The sequence below is a fragment of the Manis pentadactyla genome, chromosome 6 (assembly GCF_030020395.1).
Source record: "Manis pentadactyla isolate mManPen7 chromosome 6, mManPen7.hap1, whole genome shotgun sequence".
Taxonomy (NCBI): domain Eukaryota; kingdom Metazoa; phylum Chordata; class Mammalia; order Pholidota; family Manidae; genus Manis; species Manis pentadactyla.
The window spans coordinates 143,160,363-143,187,233 of record NC_080024.1 but is presented as its reverse complement, the minus strand read 5'-3'; the positions used below and the strand labels follow the sequence as shown (position 1 = coordinate 143,187,233).

The 26,871-nt window shown below is 47.6% G+C and overlaps 1 protein-coding gene across 1 annotated transcript in view; it reads left to right on the top strand.

Annotated features, from left to right (window-relative positions):
- ALPK2 (alpha kinase 2) overlaps window positions 1–26,871 on the top strand; it is a 97,771-nt gene that overhangs the window by 48,789 nt on the left and 22,111 nt on the right. Inside the window, exons 5-8 of the mRNA XM_057504217.1 lie at window positions 15,099–18,522; window positions 21,197–21,344; window positions 25,894–26,021; window positions 26,119–26,154. Of these exons, the coding sequence (XP_057360200.1) occupies window positions 15,099–18,522; window positions 21,197–21,344; window positions 25,894–26,021; window positions 26,119–26,154 (3,736 nt within the window). The remainder of the gene's footprint in view (window positions 1–15,098; window positions 18,523–21,196; window positions 21,345–25,893; window positions 26,022–26,118; window positions 26,155–26,871) is intronic.

Genomic DNA, 26,871 nt, shown 5'->3' with positions numbered 1-26,871 from the left:
AACAGTAGCTCATATAGGGACTGGACTTTCCCAGAGCAGGTAAACTCTGTAGTAACATTCCATGCACAATAAAGAATATTGTTACAAATGGTGCTTTTCCAAGTCAGATGCTTTTCCTTGCCTTCAGACAACTTGACATGGATCCTAATTCCAAGGTGCTTATCTTTGCTCTATTGTGACATCACAAATTAACAAAGAAAAGAAAATCATCATGTTAACCAAAAACTGGTTGGACTTCTCCACTGTGGGTACCCAGATCTGGTTTACATATCAATCCTGTCCCGCTAATGTAAGCTAATTGCCGTGAACGTGAAAATGTGAATTTCAGCATATTTTAAAGGAATGCAGGTTAATTACTTTCACATCCACATAGTGAATGAATCTAATTGCTAAGAAGAGTTTGTGAGAAGTGACTCTGACCTAACCAGTTTTTACTGAACATATAAATTTCCAGGGTAATTAGCCATAATTTAGAGTGCCCATATTAGAACATTAATGGCTCAGTGGGACACGTTAGGGGAAGGCAAGGTCTTCCCCTAATGTGTCTAGTTTGGCTGGAACCTGCTGTATATACATGACAATAGTAGGAAAGCTGGGTGGGACCAGAACTAGAGCCTAAGGAGTGGGAAGAAACCTAGCCAAGTGCTGGGCAAATAACAGAATGCTTCTGCTATGTTCAAAAGACCTTTGGACACACACCTCCACCCAGCCCTACAAAATCACTAGTCCAAAATCCATTTTCTTCACACGTACATACAATAACCACATGGTCCTTCCCCTGCCCCTCTGATCGTACTTCATATCACTAACAGAAGGGATATATAGGCATGTGGGCATGACAAAACCTGGGGTCTTCACACACAGAGGTGGCTGGGATACAGCCTAGCCCAGTGTTTGAGTGCAAGAACTATGACTATAACGCCGCCATTTGAGTGACACATCTGCAGACAACAGGGAAGTTTCACTCAAGTCTTTGGAGGCCCTCATGCCCTGTTCTGCAGGGTGGTGGCATCTGCCCACAGACTTGCCTGGTGATACTGGCCCACAGAGGTCATTGCTGAGAGTGACCATTGCTGTGCATGGCCTCAGGTCTGGTGGCTCCTGCTCTTTCTATGCTGCCCCAGGGGCCCACGGTGAGGGATGCCACATGTCCCCCAGGGCTCTTCCTGCCTCCCCAGAAGCAGCATTGTCCTGGGAACAAGTTCGTCTTTCCTCTCTTCTGCTCCCAGACCAGCAGATCTCCCTCTACCAGGGGAAGTCCATCTGTGGTCAAAATATTCTCTCCATGTCTTGTGTTCACCCAGCAATAGCCATTGAGCACTCCCTCTATGTTAGACTCCTGTCTGTGCGACAGGGAGCCAACCATGAGCAAAGCAAGGTCTCAGCCCTCAGGGCGTTTACTTTCTAGAGGGGGAGCCCTCGGGGAGCCCGTGACCAAAGAGGCCTGCCTGTAGCGTCAGTAGTGATGGGTGCTCTAAAGACAGACAAAGCAGGATCGGGAGTAAAGGGGGAGGTCCTTTAGGAAGGTTGTCAGGCCTGTCTGAATCTTCTAACTGTTCTGAAACTCCTCTAAATTCCCCTGGATTTTAGGCATCTTGATGCCATGAGCTGAGAGTCTAGAAATCCAGGCTGGTTTTGTTTTTCACACTTCCACATCCCTCTCTGAGGCAGTAAAGAATAAGCTTTCTGTCTGCTTGACTGGAGAGGGGAAATACAAGGAGAAAAGCAACTGTGGAGTAATATCCCTTCCACAGCAAGGCGACAGAAAGGGGAGTGAGTGGCGTCACACCAGTTTCAGGGGCTCCACGTTTCCTCCCTTTCCCCAGCATGAATTTCCAAGTGGCAGGTCCCCAGTATGTCTCTTACCCTCAGGAGGACTCTTGGGGGTTCAAGTGGGCAGCATAAAGATTGAAGGAGGGCTGGGAAGGTTTGAGCTGCCGAGTAGGCTAATTCCATGTCCTGGCCCTCAAAATGGTTACTGTGTTGTGCCTTCAGACAACCCAGAAAACTCAAAGGACTGGGTTGAAAAAGTGCTAATGGATTTGAACTTAGAGAAAGCCAAAGGTACACATGAGTGTCCCTGAGCTTGTATGAACTGTACTCACCCCTCGGGCTGCTCCATGATGCCCCAGTTCCTTTATCAAGGTGGGGCAAGAACAGAATGACTGAGGCATTTTGAATGACTGAGTATCTTCTCTGCATGAGAGCTCAGATCAGCTTAAACCTCTGGCTTTCTATGGCACTTCAAAGTTCCCATCCTCTTGAAGTGTCATGTGCTAAAAGTGCACCCTGCAGGCCCTACTGTGTGCACATTGAGCTGGTGTTCCATCAATGGGGATGGACTAGGCTAGTTCAGCCCCTGACCAGATCCCTTGAGTAAATGCACAGCTGGGAAAAGGGAGGGCAGAGAAGCCTTAGCCCTTAAGGTATCCGAAGGACCGACCGAGAGGGCAGAGACACCTATTCTGAGGACTCCAGGCCCCTCAAGAGAAGCAAAGGCTGGGGACACACTAGTGGCTGCTTTGGATAGGGGGGGTCCTACATCAAGTGAAGCAGGAGCACCCCCAGGTCAGTGTGCTCAGAAATGCTGCCGTCCATCTTATCGGGGCTGGAGGAGCCAAGTTCAGGATGTGGCCTGTGGTGACAGAGAGAGAAACAAACCACAGTGCCCAACATGCTCCACTGACTGTGGTGTCTGCTGCTCCTTCCCAGGCCCTGTGAGTCAGAGACAGGAGCAGCAGGTGCTGCCGTCACGATTCTGAAAGCACTGTGCACCTCTTGGCTGCCCCGGGCATGTTTCCTTCCCCTTGCCCCCGGATGTAGAACTTGGACACATAACTAAGTTGTACCATATGCCTCTGTTACAGCCCAGAGATGATAACTGAGCTTCACAAGTTTATTAAGCTCTATCTAGTGCATCAAGGATTGTAGCAAGCAGGTGCCTCAGTCCGGCAAAGAGCTTCTAGTGAAGTTTCTTGAGCTGGAAACCAGAGGAGGCCCTCATCTTCAATCCCCATGTCAAATCAGTCCCCAGATCCTGGTGACTCTCCTCCTAGAGTGTCTCCTGAATCGGAATCCTCCTCTCTGTTTTTGGTTTCCAAGGGCTGCGATGGCATATTCCCACAAGCTGGGTAACTTAAAGCAAGCAGAAAGATATCCTTTCACAGGTCAGAAATATGAAATCAATCAAGGCACGGGCAGGCTTCTGGAGCCATCCCACGCCTCTCTCCTAGTTTCTGGTGGTGGCCAGCAAGCCTGGCAGTCCTGCCTCTGTGTTCACATGATGGTTTCCCTGTCTCTGTGTCCAAATTTCTCTCCTTTTGTAAGGACACCATTCTAATCAGGGCCCACTCTAATCCACTGTGACCTCACCATAACATGATTATATCTGCAAAAACTCTATTTTCAAATAAGGTCCCAAGCACAGGTGCCAAGGCTGAGGACTTAAACCTGTCTTCTCGGGGGACACGATTACCCGCAGCAGTTGCCATCCCTTCAGCCACTGCTGCCCAGGCCTCATGATTTTATTTGGACCGCTGCCCTAGGTTTCTTTCCAGACCCCATCGTAGGCCAGTGTCTCCCTCTTCTGAGCACCCTCCGTGTGCTGTGCAACAATCTTTCTGGAACCTACACCTGGGAGTATCATTCCCTTGTTTAAAACAACAATGACATGACCTTCCAAGTCCCTGTCAAGCTTCAGCAGACTCTCTCGCTCTAGGAGTGGATCTGAACGCTGGGTGCTGCAGGCAGGGCTCTCTGCAACCAGGCTGTAGGTTTTTTCCACTGTCTCCCTGCTCCCAGTCTTTCCTTTCCATGCACTCCACATCCTAATCATTCTGCAGAGCTGGGCACTTACCTGTCCCAGTGCCTTTGTTCATGCTGCTTCCTCAACCTTCTCTCATAGAACATCTGCTGACTGTGACTTAACAATGAATGTAAGTTCCATGAAGATGGAGCTTTTGGCTGGTGATATTCTTTCCCCAGCAGCTAGAAAGAGGCCTGATATAAAGAGAGCTTTCAACAATTGAAATAAGGAATTGGATAAAGGAATGAAGAATTTAATACGTATGAATGCATAGGCAGAAAATAAGTGGGTTCTGGATCTCTCCCTAATACACGTGTCCCTTCTCCTCTCCTCGTAGGAGAAATAACTTCTCTCATAACCTTTTATTCCGATCTCTCTGCTAACCTTTACTGTATATTATAGCTGTTTGTTTGCTCAGCTGGGCTATTACTCTAAGCTACGTGGAGATAGATGCTGGGTCTGTGAGTGCTCAGAACAAACACCTTGACTGTCAGTATTACTTGTTGAGCTGAAAATAAATTTCATCAGAGAGGCAAGAAAAGAACAATCATATTCCCCGCCCCCTCCAATTGGCTGCCTCCCCTGCATTTGCAGAGCTGAAGAGGGGGTGGGGGCCAGCAGGAGGTAAAATTGCAAATTCTGTAAGTTCCCCTTTTTGCTGATGCTTGAAAAATTATCTTTCTGAGTCAGCACAGGTATTTTGATACTGCTTTGAGATTTCAGGCCTTTTTTAAAAGTGATGGTTTAAAAACAAGTGCTTTTGCATTTACCATCAAGCTGACGGCACTGGGTGGGAAAATAACCCTCATGAGAGCTGTTTCCCCCTTATGTCTTATAATTTTCTAAATCTGGGTGTCAAGCTCACAACAAACATCAGGAACGCCCCAGTCACTGCCTCTCCATCAGCGGTGGGAGAAGGCCAAGCTCAGGCAGGGGCTGGTCTCTGGAAGCCCATTCTGAAGTGGCTGATGCTGAGTTCAGGGTCCAGAAGCGGGGGCTCCAGGATGTCGGCCTTCGTGAGAGCAGAGCAGTGACAAGGGACAGACCCTTGGTTGTACTGAATTCCCTCTCAGCCGACTTTGTGAACCATAGATACAAGCATAAATTCCAGTAGGAGGCCAGCTTTCCTGTGATTATCCTGCCACCAGAATGTCATCCTAAGCCTCTGATCTCAAGTGCCCCCCACCCAGTCACGTGATAGAGCTTCACTGCTGAGTGTTGATGGCAAACAAGACTATGGGCAGGGGGGCCTGTTGGACAGGCTGGGAGAAGAATGGGGTGCTCTGGTGGGTTGTATAGTGTCCCCCCAAATCTATGACCACCTGGAACCTCAGAATGCGACCGTATTTGGAAGTAGGGTCCACTGTGGTTTCAGAGCTCTGGCCTCCAAACGTGATAGTAAATACGTGTTGTTCTAAGTTGCCAGTTACTGGAAATTTGTTTCCGCAGCCCTAGGAAACTACCACAGTTGCCAGTGGTGTGTGCGGGAAGTTATCAGAAAAAAATTTTTGTTTTTCCGTATCTGCCTCCAGGAACTTCTTCCAAAGCAGGTCGGGAGACAAGGGCGGCCACAGCAGGGATGGGGCCTAAGGGTTGTGTTGAGGAAAGCAAACAGATGAAAAGAAACAGGTATTTGTTTTTACTTTTGTTTAAGCTGGACATTTTATTTTTGTTTAATAAATTTTGTTTAATTTTTGAAGTTAAGCTTTGTTGAGGGAGGAGTTCTTTAAATTCCTTTCTTCGTATTAGATCAGAATCTTATCTCTTCATAGTCAGAAAGTGGGAGTGTGTGAGGGTTTGGACAAGGGTGCCCAGCCTTGCACATAACCCCACAGATGGTAGGACGAAAAGGCTGACCGAGTCAGGGCGCAGAAGGCACATACACCCTGACTTCACGTCTCCGGATACTGGTGTTGTGTCGGAATTAGCTAAGGGAAACCAGGAGGACTGGAGATCTTTTCCCCTGTGGGACACGGGGAGTAGCCCCCAGCAACCTTCCCATGTGCGCAGGCCACACACCAGCTTCCAGCATCACAGGAGGGGGACAAGCAGAACTAAGAGCTTGATCATCCCTAACGGCTGTTCAAATTACGAAATCAGAGGCATTCCTAGGCAGGCAGAACAGGTAAGATCAGTTCCAGAGGAAAAATACAGGAATGCCTCTACTCGTGCACATGAGAAGTAATATGTGTGAATTTTCAAACCACACAGCTGCAGGCACCAGCTCAGCATGCTTTGGCTTCCCGAGCGCCGACTGCTGCCTTGAATCCCAGGTGCTCTCTCCCTTCCTTGGTTCTCAAAGCGTTTTCCCACCACCGTCAGCTTCCCAGAAGCTTCTCTGTGAGTCATTCTTTTCCTTTCCATCAACAACAGGAAGCTGATTTGGATGGTTCCATCCAAAGAGGTCCCTGCATGTCTAGTCTAACCTGCCCCATGCTCCTCCCCACTCCCCACTCCCCACCCTGCCTTTGACTCCCTTCATCTTTAAGTGCAGCTGTGTTAAATGTAACCCTTCAATTGCACATTGGGAGGTCATGACTCTGTGCCTGTGGTCAAGTGGACATCTTCACCTTCAGTGCCTGGTACCCACTGGTGCCATTAATGCTGATATCTTCTGGGTAGAAAATATTCAGGACCTCAGTTGCTTCTCTCTCCTCAAAGAGTCCAGATGGCTTCAGTTTAGAACTAAAGAAGACTGAGGCTGACTGAGCACCAAATTATTAGAGAAGAAGAAGAGTTACACTTTAGGAGAAAATACATATTAACCAAAGCACAGGGCCCTCTGGCAATTTTTCAGGCGGGAGATCAATGTCTCGACAGAGAATGAAAGAAAACCAGATTCCAAAGAAACAAAACTTCCTTGCCTATGTTGACAAAGAGGCACTGGTCCAAGAACAGACTGGATGGATTTGCACTCATTTAACATATTTTTTTAAGCACCTACTATGTGCCTTGCACCAAGCTGAATGAGACTAACCCTGTGCTCCCTCTCCTGGATCTCATGACCCTGAGAAATTGTGTTTCTTCTGCTGAATGAAGCTGTCCCTGAGTCTAATCAGGCAACCGGGTTGCCTGAGGGTAACTGTGCCCTCCTAGAACTGAACTCTCTGATGGGTATTTTCCGCTTAAGCATAAGGCAAACCTGAGGACATAGAGGTAGCCTGCTCTTTACTAGGAGCCATAATAGTGAATAAGGGGCTCATCAAACCCTAAGCTTGCATTTTCTCATTTTTGGTAATGCTCCTACGAGACAAGTGACCTGCCTCTATTTGTGTTTACTTTTGGATTTTCCAAGTGTCGAATACCACCACTGCTGTGCACTCTGAAGCCACGCTGAATAGGCAAAGTCGTAGTGTAGTGACCACGACAACTATTTCCTGTTTCTAACGTTTACGAGAACCTGGCTTTGTGTGATGTATCATTGTCAGGGTGGCGCAGGCATGACTGCTACCTTGGTTTTGCTTTTACTCACAAATTCTAGAATCTGTAAAGAGCGATACTGATTTGAAAATGTTCTCCTAGAACCTGAGTAAGGCTCAGCTTTCCCCTTTGGTACCAGTCTGAAATCTACAGAGGAACTCCAGGCCATGGGAGGTAAACACCACCACTCACCCCAGCTCCTGACTGAGGGCAGGGATTCTATCTGTGGCCCCGTGGGCCCTGAGGAAGAGACTGGTGGGCGCAAGGGGGTCTGGAAGCTTCTGAAATTGTATGCATAATCATGTAGGTGAAAGGAGGATTTTCGGAGAAGATGAAGCTGTAAGTTTTCTCAGTCCCCCAAAAGATTAGCAAAGCTGGGGGCTGTCGGCCCCTGGTCTTCCGTTCTGCGGCTGGGATGATCTCATTGGCTTGCCTAGGTCCGCGAGCCTCCAGGACTCTGCAGGGTCCGAATGCTGACATCGGGCAGTCTTCCAGACAGACAGGCACTTACTGCCCGGGGGAGGGAGAGGCAGCAGTGAGGGAGGCAGGCGAGATTCAGGAAGCACGTGCCCCGGGGACCCCTTCTGCAGCCACTGTCTCTTGTCTTGTCCTGGCTTGTCTTATCTGAGGCCCACTGGCTCATTGTGGATCAGGTATGTGGGTGTGGAGGTGACACACTGCACCCTTCTCACTAACAACTCTCACAGTTAATAGGGAGGATGAGATCACGAAGCCTTAGGAGTCGGAGGGAAATCTGGTTCCAGATGGAAGGTGAGGTTTAAGCCCCATTTCAGTGTTTGCATTGTTTACATGGCAGCAGGTCATGGAACACGAAGGCCGGCTGGGCCAGGAGGTACTCACCAACCGTCTCACTTTGCTGTGCAAGAAACAGCCTCAGAGGGATCTGGGGACTACTCCAAGACACTTCCCAAGTAGCAGTGGATCCAGGACCACCCCCGGGGCTTCCAAGGCCCAGTCCTCAACCCAGGAGCCCATTTTCCTTTCCCCTCCTTATCCAAGTTCCGAGTTCTCCAAGGTACAGCAAAAACCCTGCAGATGACTCCAAAATGCAGGGTGGAATTCAAGAGAAGTGCCTGGATTTCCCAACTCCATGTTTCTTATGTTTGCATGTCCCCCGGTTGCACTTACGGAAATGAAGGTTCTCGCTCTCATTGCCCAGCACACCCTCAGAGGCAGGAAAACAAAGATGCACACGGGGAAGAAGAGGGCTGCTCTCAGGTGTCAGAATAGCTGAGATATTTCTCCTTAACCTGACATACATTTCTGGGGCATTTTAGCAAAGTGAACTGCATTAGCATATGCAAAGCACTGAGAACAGTGCCTGTGCATACTGAGGGCTCTGTAGGGCTTAGCCATCATTATCAGTAGTAGTACTGTTTACCTCACATCACCTGAGGTCACAATAAATGCCTAACGCTCCTGCTGGTTCTCTTTCACTCACACCCTGTTATAACTCAAACATTCCACTACATGCACAGAGCCCCGGGAAAGGGTCTTTGTCAAGGACACCCATCCTTGCTCAATAAGAGTTCCAACAGGCATTTTAGACACTCTACAACTTTCCCAAGAAATCAGGACAGGATTGTAACACCAGTTGGCAAAAGATTTCTTATTTCCCAGGAGAGAATGGAAGGCAGAAGGGCTGGTCAAATGACAAAGGTATTTAAGGTCAGGTTTCAGGATTGGGGATTCCAGATGAGTGTCCCTCATTTTATTATGTGTTATTTTAACATTCAAAGCCTATAAGTGAAGCTCTTTTCTGGGCAACCCAGCAACTCCTAAAAATAAACTCACGTTCCTGAAATATTCTAGTTTGCCTTTAAGCTTCCTTTGGCTGGGGACCTGGCTATTTTCACTTTTGCAGCCCCAGGTGGTACCGATTTGATCTATCGAATGACAAATGACTGAATGACGCTGTGCCTGTAGTGAGGGCTCAGCAGATATTTAGGAAAGGTGAGCCTTGGGTGAGGCCACACAGCCCTGCACGGCTGGGGAGTGGGGAAGGTCCCGTGTAAAGGTTCTTGGAACCACAGGGGGAAATTGATGATGTGTAGACAACTGTTGAAAGACTTGTGCTATTTATATCTAGTCCAGATAAGGAAGAAAGAACATTCAGAGAACATTTAAAAAGAAACAGGAGTTAGCAAAGGAAAATTCTCCCACAGGAGGACATGATGGTGTATGGAAGTGCTCCCGGCAGGGGCAAGGAATGCAGCGGCTCGACCCTCTGGGCCCTGGGCGGTTGTTTCCCGCCTTTAGAACCGTGGCCTCTTCTGTGATGATCCTTCTCACATTTCCCCACTCTCGCTCCCCCACTCGACTTCAAATTCACCTTGACTCAGGCCCTTTTGATCCCTTGGCATTTCGACCAGACCCTTGAGTCCCCTTTCCAGGAGCCATACTCCTTGCCCTTTACGACACTGTCCTTCAAACTAACCCCTGCCCAAGCCATCCCGCAACTCCAGAAGGGCTCCAGGCTGAGCCTCATATGCCTTTTCCTTCATCCCCCAGATACATTTTCCTCTTGTATCCATTCGGAATGCTCTGAGCTGCAGTTCACAGAGGCTCAAGGATTCCTGCAGGTGCCCAAGTCCGTTGTGTCTTTCTGCTCCACCAGCCCTCATGTGTTGGCTTCGTTCTCCTGCTGGGTGCCTCATGAGTGGAAGAGGAGAGCTTTAGCATCAGGCATCACGACCTCACCACAGGAAGAAGGAAGGGGCTGGGCAAGGTACCTGCCATGCCTGTGCCTCGCAGAAGGAAATCCAAGCCTCCAGTCAAGTCCCTGAAGGGAAACTGACCCCCGACTCCTAGCTGCACAGGAGGCTGGGAGAGTATAAGGTTTTCCAGGCTCTGTAGTTGGAGGCAGCGTGGGAGAAGGGGACTGGGATCTGTTGAGTTAGTCAACCAACAGCCTCTGCCTCATCCACCCAGCCGTTCATGAAAGAGTTCCTGAGACTACACGGAAATGTCCAAGAATTTATCTCAGAACTACTACCTGTAACATCAGAGGGCAACCTCTGGTTTTTGCACTGGGGGATTTTTATCCGTGGAGGAAGAGGAGGATTCAGTGGTCACCCCCCTTCCTGTCCTAGAGCAGCGGTGAAATCCCATCCAGTTGGCCATTAACCCAACTTGTCAAGAATCATTATTTATCTTTTCTGTGTACATCTGTCTCTTGAACTGGATTAGAAGCTATTTGAGAAGAGGGATCTCATCTCATACTACTTTCTATTGTTAGGGACTCTAATTGGTGTCATGCACTCTGCCGCCTCCCAGGACACTCTCACGAATGACAAGGAGTGTGAGTCTGAACACCATGGGGTGGATGAAGAGACCACACACCTTTCCATAGGATCCATGGCAGCTGTACTCAGGAGACAGACTTTTTGGAAATGAAAACAATGTGTTTGTAGAATCGGAGGCACGTTAACTAGCAATAGGTTGGAAAATGTTGTGCAAGCAGCATATAAGTTCTCAAGCATAATACTGCTTTCAAAAGCAGGTTTGGGAGTGTTACTAAATTTGGTTTACCCTTTCTCCTCCTTGTTTTCATTCATGTGTTTGTTCATTCAGCAAAATTAATTGGGCCCCTACTATGTACTAGGATTCTGAAACTCAGAAATGAATAACACAGTCCCCGCCCTTAGAGCTTGTGAGGAAGCTAACAAATAAGCACGTGATCTTCTTGCATATATGGAATGCCATTATAGTCTTACTCCCAAAGTGCATTAGGAGCTCAGAAGTTCTGGGTTTAAATTAAGGAGAGTTCCCAGCCCTTTGGTGGGGTTTGCTTTAACTTCTTTTATTAGAAGACCTGGATTGGAAAGGCTTTCTATCCAGACAGGCTGGGCTGTAAATCCTGGGTCTGCCACTGACCATGGAACCCTGGGAGGTTTTCTAATATCAGTGACCTCATGTGCCACCTGTCAATGTATTGCCTTTCAGCTCTGAATGTACCCTTCAATACATGCTGGGTGGGTACAGAATTTCCTTAACCATTTATCTTTTAAAGTAACACAATGTGAAGCTTTCTCGGCAAAGGACACTGGAAGGACCCTGCAGAAGGAAGAGGGTGCCTGCCACTTTCAGCATCAGTCGGGAGTCCATGCTACGGGTTTGTGGTCATCCCACTAAGCCTGTCCCAGCTCAGTGTGGCCCGAAACACGGTCCGTCTGTGGCCTAGTGATAACCTTCCTGTGGCCCTCTGCTCAGAAGCCAGAACTCTGCAATAGCTGCCTGCTCTGAAGGCCTGTCTGTCCCAACATTCAGGCTCTCTCTATAAGCCCTGCAAGGCCTATACACAGGGCTGGGGCTCCCTCTCCTCAGCCCACCTCACGGAGCCCACCCACTCTGAAGGCCTTGGCCTTGGCCCTGCCAGGGTCTGGACTCCCACTGTACCCTAGGCACTGGGTGCTTCCGGCCTGCACACAGAAGGGTGGCCTATTGCTTGCCCCAAATTCAGACCAGCTGTAGCCTGGCTAAACCAGCGAACTTCTCTGCTATCTGGTGGGCTGACTATATCTTCTGAGGTCTGAGTCCCTCCCAAGTTATCCCCCCTTGGCATTCTCCCTCATTTTGGAGCACCATAGGGTTTCCATATATCATACCCTTTTTTGCAGTTAATAATTGTTTATATTCAACCTCCTTTGTTTAACCTACTGTGTGGTTTCTGCCTACTGATTGGACAGACCCAGGCTGTTCACCTCGTTAGTAAAGAAGAGATAATAGTATCAGCATTTCAGATTTCTTTTACCAGTCAAATGAGGAAGCTTATGTAAAGCCCAAAGCTCTGCTCATCAAGGTTGCCCAATTTTCTCCTTGAGTTAACCACTCCTTTCTTTTCACAGAGAACAAGGGAAACTTAATGTCAGTGAGTGTCAGGCATTTTGCAGGGTGGTGCTGCTGATGTACATGTGGTTAGCCATAGAGGAAGAGACAGAGGGTCAGAGAGGCCAAAGAGGTTATGTGGGGTCATGCATGCAATAGATGGAGCTGAACCCAGGTGGCCAGTCCTCCTGGTACATACTCCACACCCCACCCTGGGCTTCCTCCTAGAGCCTCAAACCCTCCTTTTTTCACTTGAATAAGAACAACTTTCCTGCAGAACAAAACCTCCTGTGTCTCACCACTCACTCCATAGTGAGAATAGCTGAGTGGCAGGAGAGTCTTTTGCTGGAGTTCTTTCATAATGACTTAACCAGGAGATCTCCTAAAAGAATAGTCTGACTCATTTGAAAGGCACAAGTCTGTGGTTTCTCTTTCTCTATGAGTCAGTCTCTGAATGAGACCCATGGAGCCTGCCTTTGGAACTGCTGTGCACTAAGCTTCCCAGGTGCTTAGAACAGAGCTTGGTATGTAGTAGATGCTCAGTAAATTTCAGTCAAGTGGACAAATTTACGTGGTCAATGATTTGCCATATTTCTCTCCATGCAGGGCTTCACTAGGCTATTTTAAAGTAGGATTTTGTTATAAAAGCGAGAGGGGAAGATCAAGTACACCTTAAGAGGAACAACTATGTTGTAATCAAGGCATGATATGATGTCTCTGATGTTATATCCTAATGACCAAACTCATTCTAACCAAAACTTAACTTGTCCTGTGTTCAGGGGCTCTCCAGGGGCTAGGGTCTTCTGGGCATCAGCCTATGACCCTGTTGATATGGTAGGTGGGCAATGTCCCAATAGGTAACACAGTGGCTCTTTAACCGGAGCCCTTTGAAAAATAGCATCCAGTGCCTAGCAGAGATTTCTCCATGTGGCAGGTACTCCATAAATGCCTGTTGGCACTGGTGATATTTCAGTGATGGCAAGATCTTAAAATAAAGGACTGATATGAGTAATGGAAATTCCAGCAGGGGAGGAAGGCTCAAGAGAAGGTTGTGGTGTTTTTCATTGAACCGTCTTCCAAATCATGACCAGGAAGCTACCCACCCTTCCTATGCTTGATACTTCATTATAATTGTGCTATACCTCATTATTAAAATATGTGACCCTAAATAGCAAATGAAAAGAATGTTTTCTACATGTGATAGGTGTTCAGAGTTAGAGGCAAAACAATATACACATTAAATTCCTCAGCACTGTAGGAAACCTTATTCCTTATTTCCCAGGAATTATATTTCTTGTTTCTGTTTTAACATGATGGGGAAAAAAGGGGAGGCTATAGAAAGAGAGTAAGTACATTTCCCTTTTTAGAAACAATAGGATGGGAACTGGTGGTGTCCCTGCTTAGGGTTAAAGGTCCCTTTTGGACAGTTGTGCCCAAGTCAGGAACAGATGAAAGTCCAGTGCCTTTCAAATGTCGATGTTTAATGGGCGAAGCTGGGTAAAGTTGTCTTATTGAAGATCCATTCATTTACTCATCCTATCAACTCATACTTACGTGCACCTGCTGGGTGCTATTGACTGTGACAGGCCTTGAACATGACATTGAATGGGAGCTCCCTGCAGACGGGCATTTTGCCTGTATTGTATCCCTATTTGCCTGGCATATGCCCTAGTATACTGGAGACATTCACTAAATATTTGTTGAATCAATGAATGGTCCCAGTCCTCATGGAGTTTAAAGCACAGTTAATCGTACTAAATTTCTTTTTATTCAGTTAGCACTTTATGACAGTCATGTCTGACTTAAATGAACATCAGGGAAGCTTGCAGGAGAATATGAGAGGTGAATCACTGATGCCAGGAAGGAGCCTGGAGGGATTATGGAAAGAGGTGTGGTTACAGTGTTCTGTTTCTCCTGTAGAGATTGACTGTAGGGCAGTAAGACAGGCTCCTGTGGTTTATGGAAATAAGCCTTAGGACTCAGAGCCCCCTGCACAGGAGCATTCCAGCTCTGTCAGAGACACCTGCTCTCTTCCTCTCTTTAAAAGTGCAAACATTGGCTCCTGCACACTCCAATGGGGCTGCTCCCCAAAACAGGAGTCTTGGGGGCGAAGACGGAGTTGTTTGCCAAAAATTAGCAACAGTTCCCTTTTTGTTGGCTGGGTATAATTGTGATATATATTGAAATAACTGGTGCACTAGAGTGTCAAGAGACAAGAGTTGAGTCAAACAGCTTGCTGCCAGAGGCCTGATGGGTTCTCTGCTCACAAGGTGAGAGTCACCCCTCCCTCTGTCCCTCCCTCCCTCCTTCTCCATTCCTTCACCCTTCTCTTTCTCTGTCTCTCTCTCTTCCCCCAAACCAAAGCAGTCCTAAATTCCCTACTTCTTGTGGACATAGTTTGCCAGCCACAGGGCCTGTCTTTGAAAGTGGAGGAGGCATTCCAGCATTTTATAACCTTCCTAAAGCAAAAATGATTGGCAGTGCTGATGGCCAGTCGTGACCACAGTAATTCATTAGCGGTGGGTTCAAAGGACAGGCCTCTCTCTGTTCTTTAGTAACATTTTTAACCAGCAAGGTGTCATATTTTGGGAACAAAGACTGTTTATTCTACTTGACAAACATTACATAGTTGATTTATTATAATCCTATGAAATGCATCTTTCTGGAAAGATGAACACAAACTCCTGTGACTTGATCAAAATAGTTTACATTCAATTTGGTTCTATCTTTGTTTCTGAGAGAAAACAATCATGAACTGATGGCTGTTGGAAAGCTTGTTGCTTATAATGGGGAATTTTACCAAGGGTCCCTTGGAACACACAGTTGCTTAAATTTGCATATTTCCCCAGGAAGACTCTAAGAGCTAGAGAGAGTTTGGGGATTAATGCTTAGATTTCAGTCCTCGCTGCTAGTCTTCTGCTCCATTACCACAGCCCCAGGGATGCACACTCTTGCAGTTGCAGGTATGCCCTGTTGGGGGCCATCCCAGGAGCAATTCCATTAATATCACTTTTCCTTCTCCTAGGTGCAAATTCAGGAAACGGTCAGGGAGAGAATCTCTCCCAGCCAGATGCCATCTCTCTCGGAATCTGCTGGGGAGAAGTCTGCATTCACTGAGACCACAACAAATTTTTTACCCAACTTAGGAGGGATCAATGAAGAAAGCACATCATTGGCCCCGTACTTGGAGGCAGAAAGCTGTACTCAAGGCTCACAGCATGCAGAAAGCCACGAGAGAGAAGATAGCACAAGTGTACTGTCCTGGGAAGACCTAGGACATGAGCTGACCATCCCAGAAGCCAATAATGAAAATATGTCCCCATGTGAGCTGTCAGTGCATGTCCCCCAGGACATGTCTCTCTCTGTTGCTTCCCCTGAACCCACAAACACCATTTCCATCATGAAAACTACGTGCAGTGGGACAAGGGGCAGAGAAGTAGCATGTGTGACGGAGTGTCTTGAAGCAGGTGGCCAAGGAGCATGTGATACCATGGAGTCTCCTGATGGATCCCCAGCTGATAAATATTTGCCTCAAGAAATTTGCTCCCTGGACTTAGAATTGGCAGAAGGTCAAAGCAAAGTAGCTGATTTATGTTCTGCTGACAAGACACTGGGAGTTCTTTTTCAGACACAAGGTTCTGAGCCGCCACTGTCCACCTGTGAAAGCAGCAAAGTTAGGAACTCATCTGTGTCCCCACTTTTTATCAGTACTTTCGTCTGGAATACTTCACACAATTCCAGTGAAGGTGACACAGAAGAAAATCTAGCTGAGGTGGCCACTTCCACCTCCACAGTGGCCTCTGCAATACAGGCTGGCCAGGAAGGGCCGAGCCCCAGCAACTCCAGAGGGCTTGAAGCAAGACAGCCTCCACCTTCTGACGACAATGCTTTTGTGCAGTTTACAGAGGGAGGTGACAAGATCCCCAGGACCCATGGCCCAGACACTGGAGATACACCAGCCAGTCATGGGTCAGTTGTGAAGTCTTCTCACAAGAAGTCAACATTAGCTGCTCATCTTGAGTGTCTTCGGGTGACCAGAGAGAGTGGGGACACATCAACTGTTACCTTTGCCAGCAATATCCACCCAGCCAAATACCATCCTGTTTCAATCGCTGGGCACAGCCACACAGAGGGCCTGGGGAAGAGCTCACTTCAGGCACCGGAAGAAAATATTTTCCAACTTCCCTCCAATGTGCAGCTGGGTCATATTTTAAATGCTTCCACAATCGAAACTCCAGAAGAGCCCCTTTGCACGGCTCCCAATGAACCAGGAGTCCATGTCCACGAGGCTCAGCTCCCAGAGGGAGAGGGTTTCTGTGGCAAGCCCGCTCTTCAGATGGATAAGCAGTCTGGAGGTAAGAGCTGGACCGTGGTCAGAGCGGACAATAGGAGTGTCGAAGAGAATGTCCAAGAAAAAGAAAGTGAGACAACTCAGGAGGGCCTGCCCCACCAGCGTTCTCTTTCTGAAGATGATTGCCAGGAAAGTTTGCTCACAACGTCTGCTGCACAAGGGCAAATACAGTTGGTGCCCTTGGACCACTCGTCAGCACACTCCAGGGAGGAGAGAGGGCAGAGCTGGCAGACCGGCGTGTCCATGGGGGCTGCAGCTACTGTGGACGGTGGAGGGCAGGTGCTGAGCAGGGCTCCGCCTCCCTCTAATACTCTCCTGGGGGAGACCGAAGGAGGCAGACCAGGACTTTGGGAAGCAGGCAGAAAGCTGAAGATTATAACCCTAGAGGCTCCCACTGTGGAAGACTGGTCACCAAGGCAACTGACAGATTCTGGGCGCCAGGGGTCAGAAGCTGGTCCCGAGACTAATGACAGGGTCTGGGCTGTAGCCGACTTTCTCAGATCAGATGCTCTTGTGCCTGAACGGGACCCCTGTGAAGCAGCAGTAGGTCCCTGTCCTCAGGCTGAGGCTGGCTCAGCCCTTGCTAGTAACAGAGAGATCTATGACAGTGAAGAACAGACGTGTGTGCGATGGGCCAGGGGGCAGAGAAGACATGTGCCTGGGGGTAGTCTTTCTTCCTGGTATTCGGGCCAACCCAGATTCCTGGAGTCATCTGTGGACCCTGTAGATGAAAAGGAATTCTGTGTCACAGATGTGCAATCAGAGGCTTCCAAAACTGGAGGGAAGGAAAACAATGTGAGTCGAAACCAAGAGGAAAACCACATCAAGGTGGATCATCCTGCATCTTTTAAAGAGGCTCTGATTGGCCCTAAAATCCTAGAGTCCTCTGTAGATCCCATTGATGAAACAGGTGTGCTGGCATTTGACCTGTGTCACCGGGGCTGCACACTGGGCGATGGAAGAAAGCCACGGGAGAAGCTCAGCCGCGGGGCACTAGAGCCTTCTGAATCCACGTTGGAGGTCAGGAACTCGAACCATGGAAACCTGAGCCAGAGAGTGGAGGTCCAGCCTGCCCTCCTGCACGTTCCATGGCCCCAGCAAAGTGGGGAAACCATTCCAAGTGAAAACAGCATCCCCCGAAACCAAGAAGACAGAGAGACAGTGGAGGTGGAGCAGAGTCAACACAACAAAGCAAACGTGGGCGCCCAGCCTGCCATTCGGCAAGTGCCGTGTCCTGACGAAGACAGGGAAACAATTCCAAGTGGTTGCACTGCCAGCCAAACACAGGAGGACAGTGAGCGATGCTTACGGGAGGCAGAACCAAGTAACAAGGCAGCAGAATGTGCGTTCCCCACTCTTCCTCTTTCTAGTTGTCTTGCAATAATGACTCATGCATGTGTTGGAGACGATACTCACAACTCCACAGGTCAGATTCATCATGTCCTTGAGGATGATTTAGTTGAGCCCAGCAACTATCCATATGCATTTTCCGATTCAAAGGGAACAGGAGTAATTGAGAGTGAGAGCGGTAAACGCTTGTCCTCTCCTGGTGATCACACTTGGTTGCCCTGTACTTCAGGGCCAGAAGGAGACGTCCCAAGCTCTCCAGTGAGCCACAAAATTGAGGAACCCCAAACAGAGGAGTCCCAAATTGGGGAAACCCTGCCCGCAAGCGTGTCTGACTCCCCGGCAGTGGGTTCGGCATTCAGTTTAGAAGAATGCATGTCCGAGAAAGCTACCAAGACCCTGCAGGGCCCGTGTGGCCAGGGCTGCGCGCTGGGCGATGGGAGAAAGCCGCGGGGGAAGCTCAGCCCCGGGGCAGCCCAGACCCGCCGATTTCCAGGGGCCCCGCCAGCAGAGACGGGGGCAGAGGGGATCAAGAAGAAGCAAGAAACCTCAGGAGGCGGACATCTAGCTGAGGGAGTAAAAAGGAAAATTCTGTCCAGGGTGGCTGCCCTGAGGCTGAGGTTAGAAGAGAAGGAAAACGTCAGAAAGAGCTCAAGCTTTCTTAAAAAGATGCCTAAACTCGAAGCAGCCGTATCACGCATGGATGAGACAAACGACCCAAAAAAGCCACCTTACAAAAGAGAAGGAAAAGGTGAGGCTCTCTTGCTGTCTGTTGTTGCTGAAGTTTGGGTTTGTTGACCGGATGCCAGGTTCCTGTGCCGTCCTGAGTCCTTTGCAACTAAGGTGCGTGTCCACCGGGTAGGCACTGATGCTCGCGCTGCGACCAAATGGCGTGGCAGGTAGGCCCGTGATTCTTGCACTTGTGTACCCTCAGAACCACCTGGAGGGCTCATGAAAACACAGATTGCTGGGCTCTGTCTCCAGGGTTAGATTTGGTGTGTGTGCTCAAGGAACTGCATTTCTAACAAGTTCCCAGGTGCTGTGTGGGGACAACCACTTGATACACGGCTGCCTGTAGGTATGTTTAATCAAGAGAGTGTAAGATGTCTTTCCTTTAATTATCCTTTAGAAATGTGTTAAAAGATCAACAGAAGCATTAATCAATGTAGCTCATTAGCATAGTTAAATAGACCACATGCAAAGCAGGGTTTATGTAAATGAACATTGAGGTACAATTTGGTAGACTCCTCTTTAATCCGTGATTTTCATTGAAAACTTAATTGAACATTGGATTTTCTTCCAAATTTGAGTATAAAATTAATTTCCAATTGATGCATCCTCCCTTTAATCTGAGTCTATAAACTGCTCTGGGCTCTCAGTTCCAGGTTCCAGGCCACTGGAGGCGCAGGGCCCTTGTATTGCAGTCCCTTCTGCTTTGCTGGGGAATCACGTCAACCCCAAACTCTTCCCCACTACCGGAATTTAGGATCTTTTATCTCAGAGCTTTCCTTTCCCTTCCCATGAAACCTGGTTAAAGTCAGAAGAGAAAAGATTGCACTAGGTGAGGTGCCTGCGTGCGCTGGAGCAGAACGCCGTGGCCTACCCTAACCCGGGGAGGGGGCCTCTCTTACCCAGTCCTGGGGCTTGGCAGCTAGTGTTCTGCGTCAGATTGGCTCTCTGCCCCTGCTGCAGAAAGGGTTAACTACAAACTGGCTTCTGAAGAGTTTGGAGGTATCCAACCACATTCCTAGTATATATGTTTTAAAACATTTAAGGAGAATGAAGCGATGTTTTAAAAGATCTCTAAAGTGGTTTCAGCCAAGAGAGAAACATGCCTTTTGAATCCCTGTCTGGGGTTACTTGGTTATTCATGTTACCGTGGCAGCAAGTACTACCCCGATGAGCTTCTGCACAGCCTCCCCCCACACCTCCCGACACAGCTTCTGGACGGGTGGTGCCCTGGCACCAGAGGCCTGGGGGGTGGGAGTGTGTGTGTGTGTGTGTGTGTGTGTGTGTGGTGGGTGGGTGGGTGGGGGCATTAGGGGCGACTTGGTGATTCTGAAAGAAAGAAAGCAAACTGAGTAACTTCTTTTTACATTCACAGCTTAGTACACCAAACTTTATGTTTACTTCTCTATCCTTTCCCCTCAACTCTCGGCCAGAATCTACACAGAAGATAGACCTGTCTACACTCCCAGGCTCCCTTTTGGCTCCTTCATCCGCATTTCTCCCTCTGACCCCACAAACTGGGGTCCTTTCCACAGCCCTGAGACCCCTTGCCCAAGCCAGACCCTCATTCAGTTCTGCTGCACACTTCATGTCCCTCTCACTGTCCCTGCAGCTTCCTCTGTGTTCACAAGTTACGGTGGGTTGTGACAGGGCCGACAGCCTTTAGATAACGCATTCTGCTATCCAAGTCTCTGTTTGCACAGAGACGGAGGCACGTGTAAAATCATTGACTATTTCACAGTGATGGAATTTGAGGCATCAGAGCAAGCAAAGTATCAGTATTGGGGACTTCTGGCTTGGATATGGATAATATACTGTTTGGTGGCGTTACGGAACTTGGGCTGTAATAGAGTGATACCACATTTCCAGTAACCTCTTCGCTTGCCAAATTATTGAGACCTCCCAGCTACGTCAGCCCTCCTTGTCTTGTTCCAATGTCTATGCTGCCGCCCAGTGGCTTCCCTCAGTAATTACACATTTACCTTGCTTGCAGAGCTGTCATCTCTGATTTTAAAAGGCGATGTTCAAAAATCTCCGCCTAACCCTTGGGAATTGTTTCCTTACTGCTTCTCGTTCATTCATGTAGACGCTCCTCTTCTGCTAATGACACTGACAGCAGATGTCACTGCGATCCAGTAGGGTATCTTCAGCAGAGGCAACTGATCCAGGGGGAACATGGGTGAATATTGTTCAGCAAATAATTTAATGTTGAGTTGTCTGTTACATCGGGGGGCTTAGTCACAATGACGTGGATGATCCAGATTTTATTCTACTTCCTAATCCCCATCTCTGATTTAGAGCTGGATCACCTGGTGATCATTTAAAGGCATCTTTCCTTGACCCAGGTCCTATAACTAACTGGATGTCTAGATCCCTGCCCTGCCCATCTTTAAAAAAAAAAGTCTCTCAAGTTCTACTTCACTTTGTGCATTACAGACCTCACTCAAGGAATTTTAAGTAAATGAAAAGTGGGTTTTCATTTAGATTGACTTGTTCATTTTCTGACTGTTCAGTTGAGCCCCATCTTCCCCTCAGACACTCGGTTTCCTCATCCATAAATTGAGGGTAAAAATTAGTATCTTTAATTTTGGAATCGTTGTGAAATAAATGTGACAAAATGGAAAAGTCTTTTTGCCCGCTGTAAACCTCTTTGCAACCATTATAAGAACACCGACCTGCAAATCTCTCATTTCCAGCTCCGGTATTACTGGAAAAGATCCAAGCCGAGATTGTCCCAGACCACTCTGGAAATGTAAAATTAAGCTGCCAGTTTGCAGAAATTCATGAAGATTCTACTATCTGGTGGACAAAAGATTCTAAGTCAATAGCCCACGTGCAGAGAAGGTGCGATATTTGCCCTGGTCGCTTTTCACAGTGGTTGTTTATTTCATGATGTAGTGCGAAAAGAAAATGATAAATTATAGGAAGTGAAAAGGAAAACTGAAGCAGGAACTCCACACCACAAGTATCCAAGGAGAGTAAGTAATGGAGACAGATGTCCAGATAAGGAACTGGGGGCTGGGGTGGTTCTCTGGTTCTGCCTATTGAGTTGGGCAGCCTTAGGAAGGCATGAAACCTGTCATTAAATTTTTAAACTCAGGGGAACATGTCAAATCATCTAGTTGGAGGTCCTGTGGTCCCAAGATTGAAGAGCTCCCTTCTGTGTGTATGTGAATTTTGCTGTGTTTTCTGTTTCATAAATTCCTGTTAACCGGGCAAAGCTAAGATGGAGAATTAGAAGGAAAAAATAACCCATGAGGTTATAGAAAAGTAGCAGCTGTTGGGAAGGATAAGCAGCTGTCTCCGAGGCAGCAAAACCAGTTTATTCCTGGGGCCCTAGGCCATAGCAGGAGAGAGGAAAGAGGGTGGGGAGCAGAGTGAGTGTCATTGCCAAGAATACCCCATATGAAGTGCACCTGATAATGGCTTCTTAAAGCACCTTCCTGGCAGTAAATGCTTGTTTAAGTGAGGCGATGAACTCGAGCTTCATCTGACACACTTGAGGAGGCATGGCTTGTTCTAGAAACAGATCACCTGGTTCGATGGAAACCAGCATACCTCAAACAATCCTCAGAAGCTTCTTTTTGTTGAAGGAGGTCCAGGTTCAGCTCCCCAAGACATGGGAGGTATTCCTATCCTCTTAATCTTGTCACAAGAAACTGAAAAAGTAAGCACAATCTGAGAGCTTTCTGTACAATTAAATATGTCTGCTTGGAACATATGTCTGGAAATTATGTCCCATATGCAACAAAGGAAGATCGGAGCTACAGCTTCTTTTCTATAACACCATGCACCAGCAAATCTAAGTGGATTGTGACGATGTAATAAAAGCCACTTTGCCTAACATGTCAGCATTACCCTGCTTGGCTGATGTATGGCTTAAGAAGAATTATAATGGAGAATGAATGGTTTGATTTTTAAATCAAAGAGATTCCCTAGAGATTTAAAGAAAGTAGTATTAATTATTCATGTAAAATACTTTCTGGGAGCCAGCAGCCAAGAACAATTAACCACTGTTTTTTGAAGACTTGTTCTAAGCTTGGAATTGGCACTTGAGACTCTCAGGTCCCTTTCCCATTTGAGGTGTTGTTAGAAAGCCTGACCTCCCCCCAGGGAGCATACGACATTAGTAAGCATGCTATTTACTAATGACATGTGGCCAAGCCTTTAAAATCTTTAGTGATGTTTGCTTCATTTCTTCTTGGCTACACTGTGTGACTTATGTGTATCCATTTGCCTTTTCTATTTTAACATTTGAGAATATTTGGGAGTCATAACCCCTGTGTGTATTAAAGATCACTTCTATTATTGCAGGTGGGTTTTCATATGTTATCAAATTTCTTCCACCTCTAATTCTAGCTGAGTGTTTCTTTTACATGTTCCTCCAAGAAACGTGTCTCACTTTACTGTCAAGAAACAGTTTTGAAAAAGTTGAAATCTCTCAAATGAATATAACATGAACACATAGCAAGATCTTCAGCTCATTAAATAACAAGGAACGAGTACCACAGTAAAGCTGTTCAAAGGAGCATTTGAGGAATGGAGATTTATAAGTCAATCTGGCAAGAGAAGGCTAAAATAAAATTGCAAACAGATACAAAACTGGTTAATGTTTGACAGGTAATAAACCTTGGGGATTGTCTTTTCTCTTGGACAGAAACCTTCAAGTTATGACTTCAAAGTGTCTGGGTGGCTTCCATTTAAATAGTAAACAGTAAAGTCAAACACAGGAGCAATGTCCCTGTAATTAAGTTGTCCTTGGGTGAGCCCGGCAAACAGTGACAAGGACACGGCACCATCCTTCGGCCTTTCTACCCCAGGTTTGAATGCTTTTTCTTAACAAACCAAAGTCTGGAAATCAGATGTCAGAATACTTTCTTGTGGGTTGGGCAAGGCGAATATATTCTGAGGAAACTAAGAAAAAAGTGGTAGCTTTTCTCGAGTGTGGTGGTGGTATGGCCTGGCTCCGTGAAGTTCTCAAGCTGGCACCCCCAGCGATGGTCCCTGGGCATCAGGACCTTCTTGGTAACCAGACGCACTCTCCAGTCTGGGAATGGGGGTGCTTGTGAGTGCGCTGGGCTTTCTAAAGGGCAGTTCTCCCTGCTGGACAACGAGGGGCAAAGAGCAGCTGCCGTGGAAGGCAGGGTCTCGTTGGTGGCCACAGGGAAGACAAGCCAAGGACGTCTCAGCCCAGACTGGAGGGAATTAGGTGGGTGCCGCCAGCCCCCCGCTGCTGCTCCCTGGGGCTGGTGTTGGGTGACGGGGTCTCCCGAGAAGTCCCCAGGCTGGGTGCCTTCTCCCTCAGTTCAGTCCCTGGTGGTGGTATTCCAGTTGCACCTGTCGCCTGGGCTTCCTTTGTGTTCGGCTCCCCAGCTCAGCTCCACTCCTGTTCAGCCCTTTCTGCATTTGCCCATTTCTTCTCCTAAAAGTAAAATGACTGGTCCCTCATAGGATAAATAGGATAACAGGACGTTTCCCGAACTTTCCCCCTATTGATTCACAAAATGCAAGTTCATCTCCTTTCACCTCCCGCAGTGTACATCGGTACTGTCTGTTAGTCCTTCTCCTCCCAGACCTCCAGACCCTCAAGGGCAAGGGCTGGGCCATTGAATCTCCCAGTTCTGGGCCCGCAGCCGCTAACTCACACTCCTGGGTGGTGACCCCTCACCACACTTGGTCCTTTGCTGAGGATTCACATGCCTGGTGTCAGATCCTCCTCTCTGCACATCCGAGAGGTGGTCTTGCTCTTTCCTATTTCCTGGATGAGGAAACAGGGTGAGGCTTTGTGATATGCCTAGTTACCTAGCTCAGGATTTGACTCCAGGACTTCCTGACTTCCAAACTATCCCTCCCAGAAAAAGGCTTGGGTGAGAGTAGTGGGCCAAAACAGAAAAAGGCCTCCAGGTTCCATACCAAGTATCACAGCATCAGGAATTTCTGCGCCTGAAGGAAGATACTTGCAGGACAATTCTAACTTAGTCCCCCACCTCTCTGATGGACTTCAGCTGCCCCTTTCAGAGACAGAAATGCCATGCTGATCTGTAGGCCAGGAGAGGACACTGCACCAGCCCCCTGTGACTCTCTCAGTCCTTTGCAGCTCTGCCCTTACACCTGGTTGAATATAAGGGGAAATTTTCCCCTATGCCTGGGTTGAAAGTTCATGTCCACTTTCAACCACACATTCAGGAAGTACTTGGTGGCCCCATCAAGGGGGAAGTGGTATGAGTTAGTGGACTTGGTTTAAAGTCACTGGTACATCCCAGAAGAGGCAGGTGTAAATCAGAGACTTAAAGTCCAACTCAATATGAACACTTTTCTTGAATGTGCAATTGAGACAAACTCAAGGTAAATGGATTTTGTTGTTGAAGTGTGTCATGACCTCAGACTGAAACATACACTGCACACATACAACCCTGGTGGATGTTTAAACAAGATGTATTATTAGAACACAACTAGAATGATATTTGAATATCCTTTTTTTGTCAGCAAAGTTTTTTGTTTGAGACTTTGGAATAAAATTGTGGCTTTAACCGTCATTCCAGGAATGCCAGATGTGAGGGTTTGAGGGGAAGCAGCCTAATGAGGTCAAGACGAAGGCTCCTGAGTCAGGCTTTCTTGGGTTAAGTCCTGGGCCTGCCCTTATCCTTTGTGTGACCTCAGGCCATTTGCTTGATCTCTCCATGCCTCAGTTTCCTCATCTGTGAACTGGAAGTAGTAATAGTACATTTCTTATTAGATTGCTCTGAGGATGGCATGAAATAGACTGTTAAGTGATTAGTACAATGCCTGGTACATATCAAATACTCAGTACACACAACTGTCACCATCATCAATGTCACTGTCACCACCACCACCACCACTGGTTTTTCTATTCATAGCACAATGCTTGGAACTTGATAATGTTGGTGGGTGGGTGGATGGGTGGTTTTCACTAGGGTTTTCCCCTGTTTAAAAGAGCCCTCAGCTGTGAGTCCTTCCATAGAGCACAGACCTCCCTTCTTTTGTCCCTGATTATGGCTGTGTTTAGATGTGGGTTTGGAATTTTCAGGCTTCCTTCAAGCACAGGACACCCAGATTAGGAATGTCATGGAGCTGAATTATGAGCAGAAATGTTAATGACAGCCCCCAGAACTCACATTTCCAGTTCTTTTGCTCTGCTAGCGACAGCCTCCTAAATACTTCTGTGCATTTTTACTGCATAGTGGGGTGAGGATGTTAAACCAGAACTGTGCTGATCATCCCTGGCAGATAAAAGCTGACCACAATCTGGCCCTTCGGTCCATCCCTTGGCTGAATAGCAGGGCAAGGGGACTTCGGTTTCTTTCTCAAGTGTATTAGAAAAATGTAACTGCAGAATGCTGAGGCATGCAAATGTCTGTGTCCCCCACTGCAGTGCAGGTGACAACTCCACTGTGTCCTTGGCCATCATTCAAGCCAGTCAGAAGGACCAGGGCCTCTATTACTGCTGCATCAAGAACAGTTATGGAAAGTCGACAGCTGAATTTAACCTCACCGCTGAAGGTAAACCTCAGCTTTTCAGTTTCAAAGGAAAACCACCAGCCCCTCCCAGTTCAGAATGTTCATTTGCACTGAAGTCCTTCTCTTTGTCTTCTTCTAGTTCTCAAACAACTTTCAAGTCACCAGGATCCTAAAGGTAAGCTAATCTGAATGTCAGAGGAAGTGGGTGCGCCATCAAGCCTGAAACTCCTCCTGCAAGTCAATGGTAGAAGCAATATTCCCAGGGAGCCCTCTAACCAAGTAGGAGAGGGCTCAAGAATGACCAGGGAAATGAGTGACAACGGATGAGCTAGTTCAGCCTTATTGCAAGGACTATTGTAAATGCATTAGCCTACAAATATCCAGAAGTATATTATTTATAAAAAAGATCAGACGGTAGTGTGCCATTGTCAGGACCTGTGTAGGGGAGTTTGAGGTGAGGCTTTTTCCTTTAAGCCTCAGACTTGCGCTCAGCCCCGTCTGCCTGGGGTTTTTCAGCTTCTGGAGCTTACACAGCATGTTCTGTTTCTTCAGTTTACTTTCCAGTTTGACTAGCTAAGCAGAACCCAGAGAGAGCTGGGTGTCCAGGAGAATAACTCCATTCGTTTGCATCTTAGTGCGGATGAGGGTTGGACTGTCCTGTTTTCCTTTGGCCTGGGTGCACCTCATAGAGCAGCAGCCGGACCGCTGCTCCTGCAGTCGCGCTACCCCTGGGCCACCCACCGAGTACAGTTCGGTGGTGTCATGCCCGGCATGGATTTCCTCTTAGGGAAAACCATCCATTCCCACGTATCCAGTGGTGTGCTGGTAAATTTTTAATAACTTGCTTGGGGGTGGGGAGACCTTGGGGTTAGTGGAATTTTCTAATTTCTGT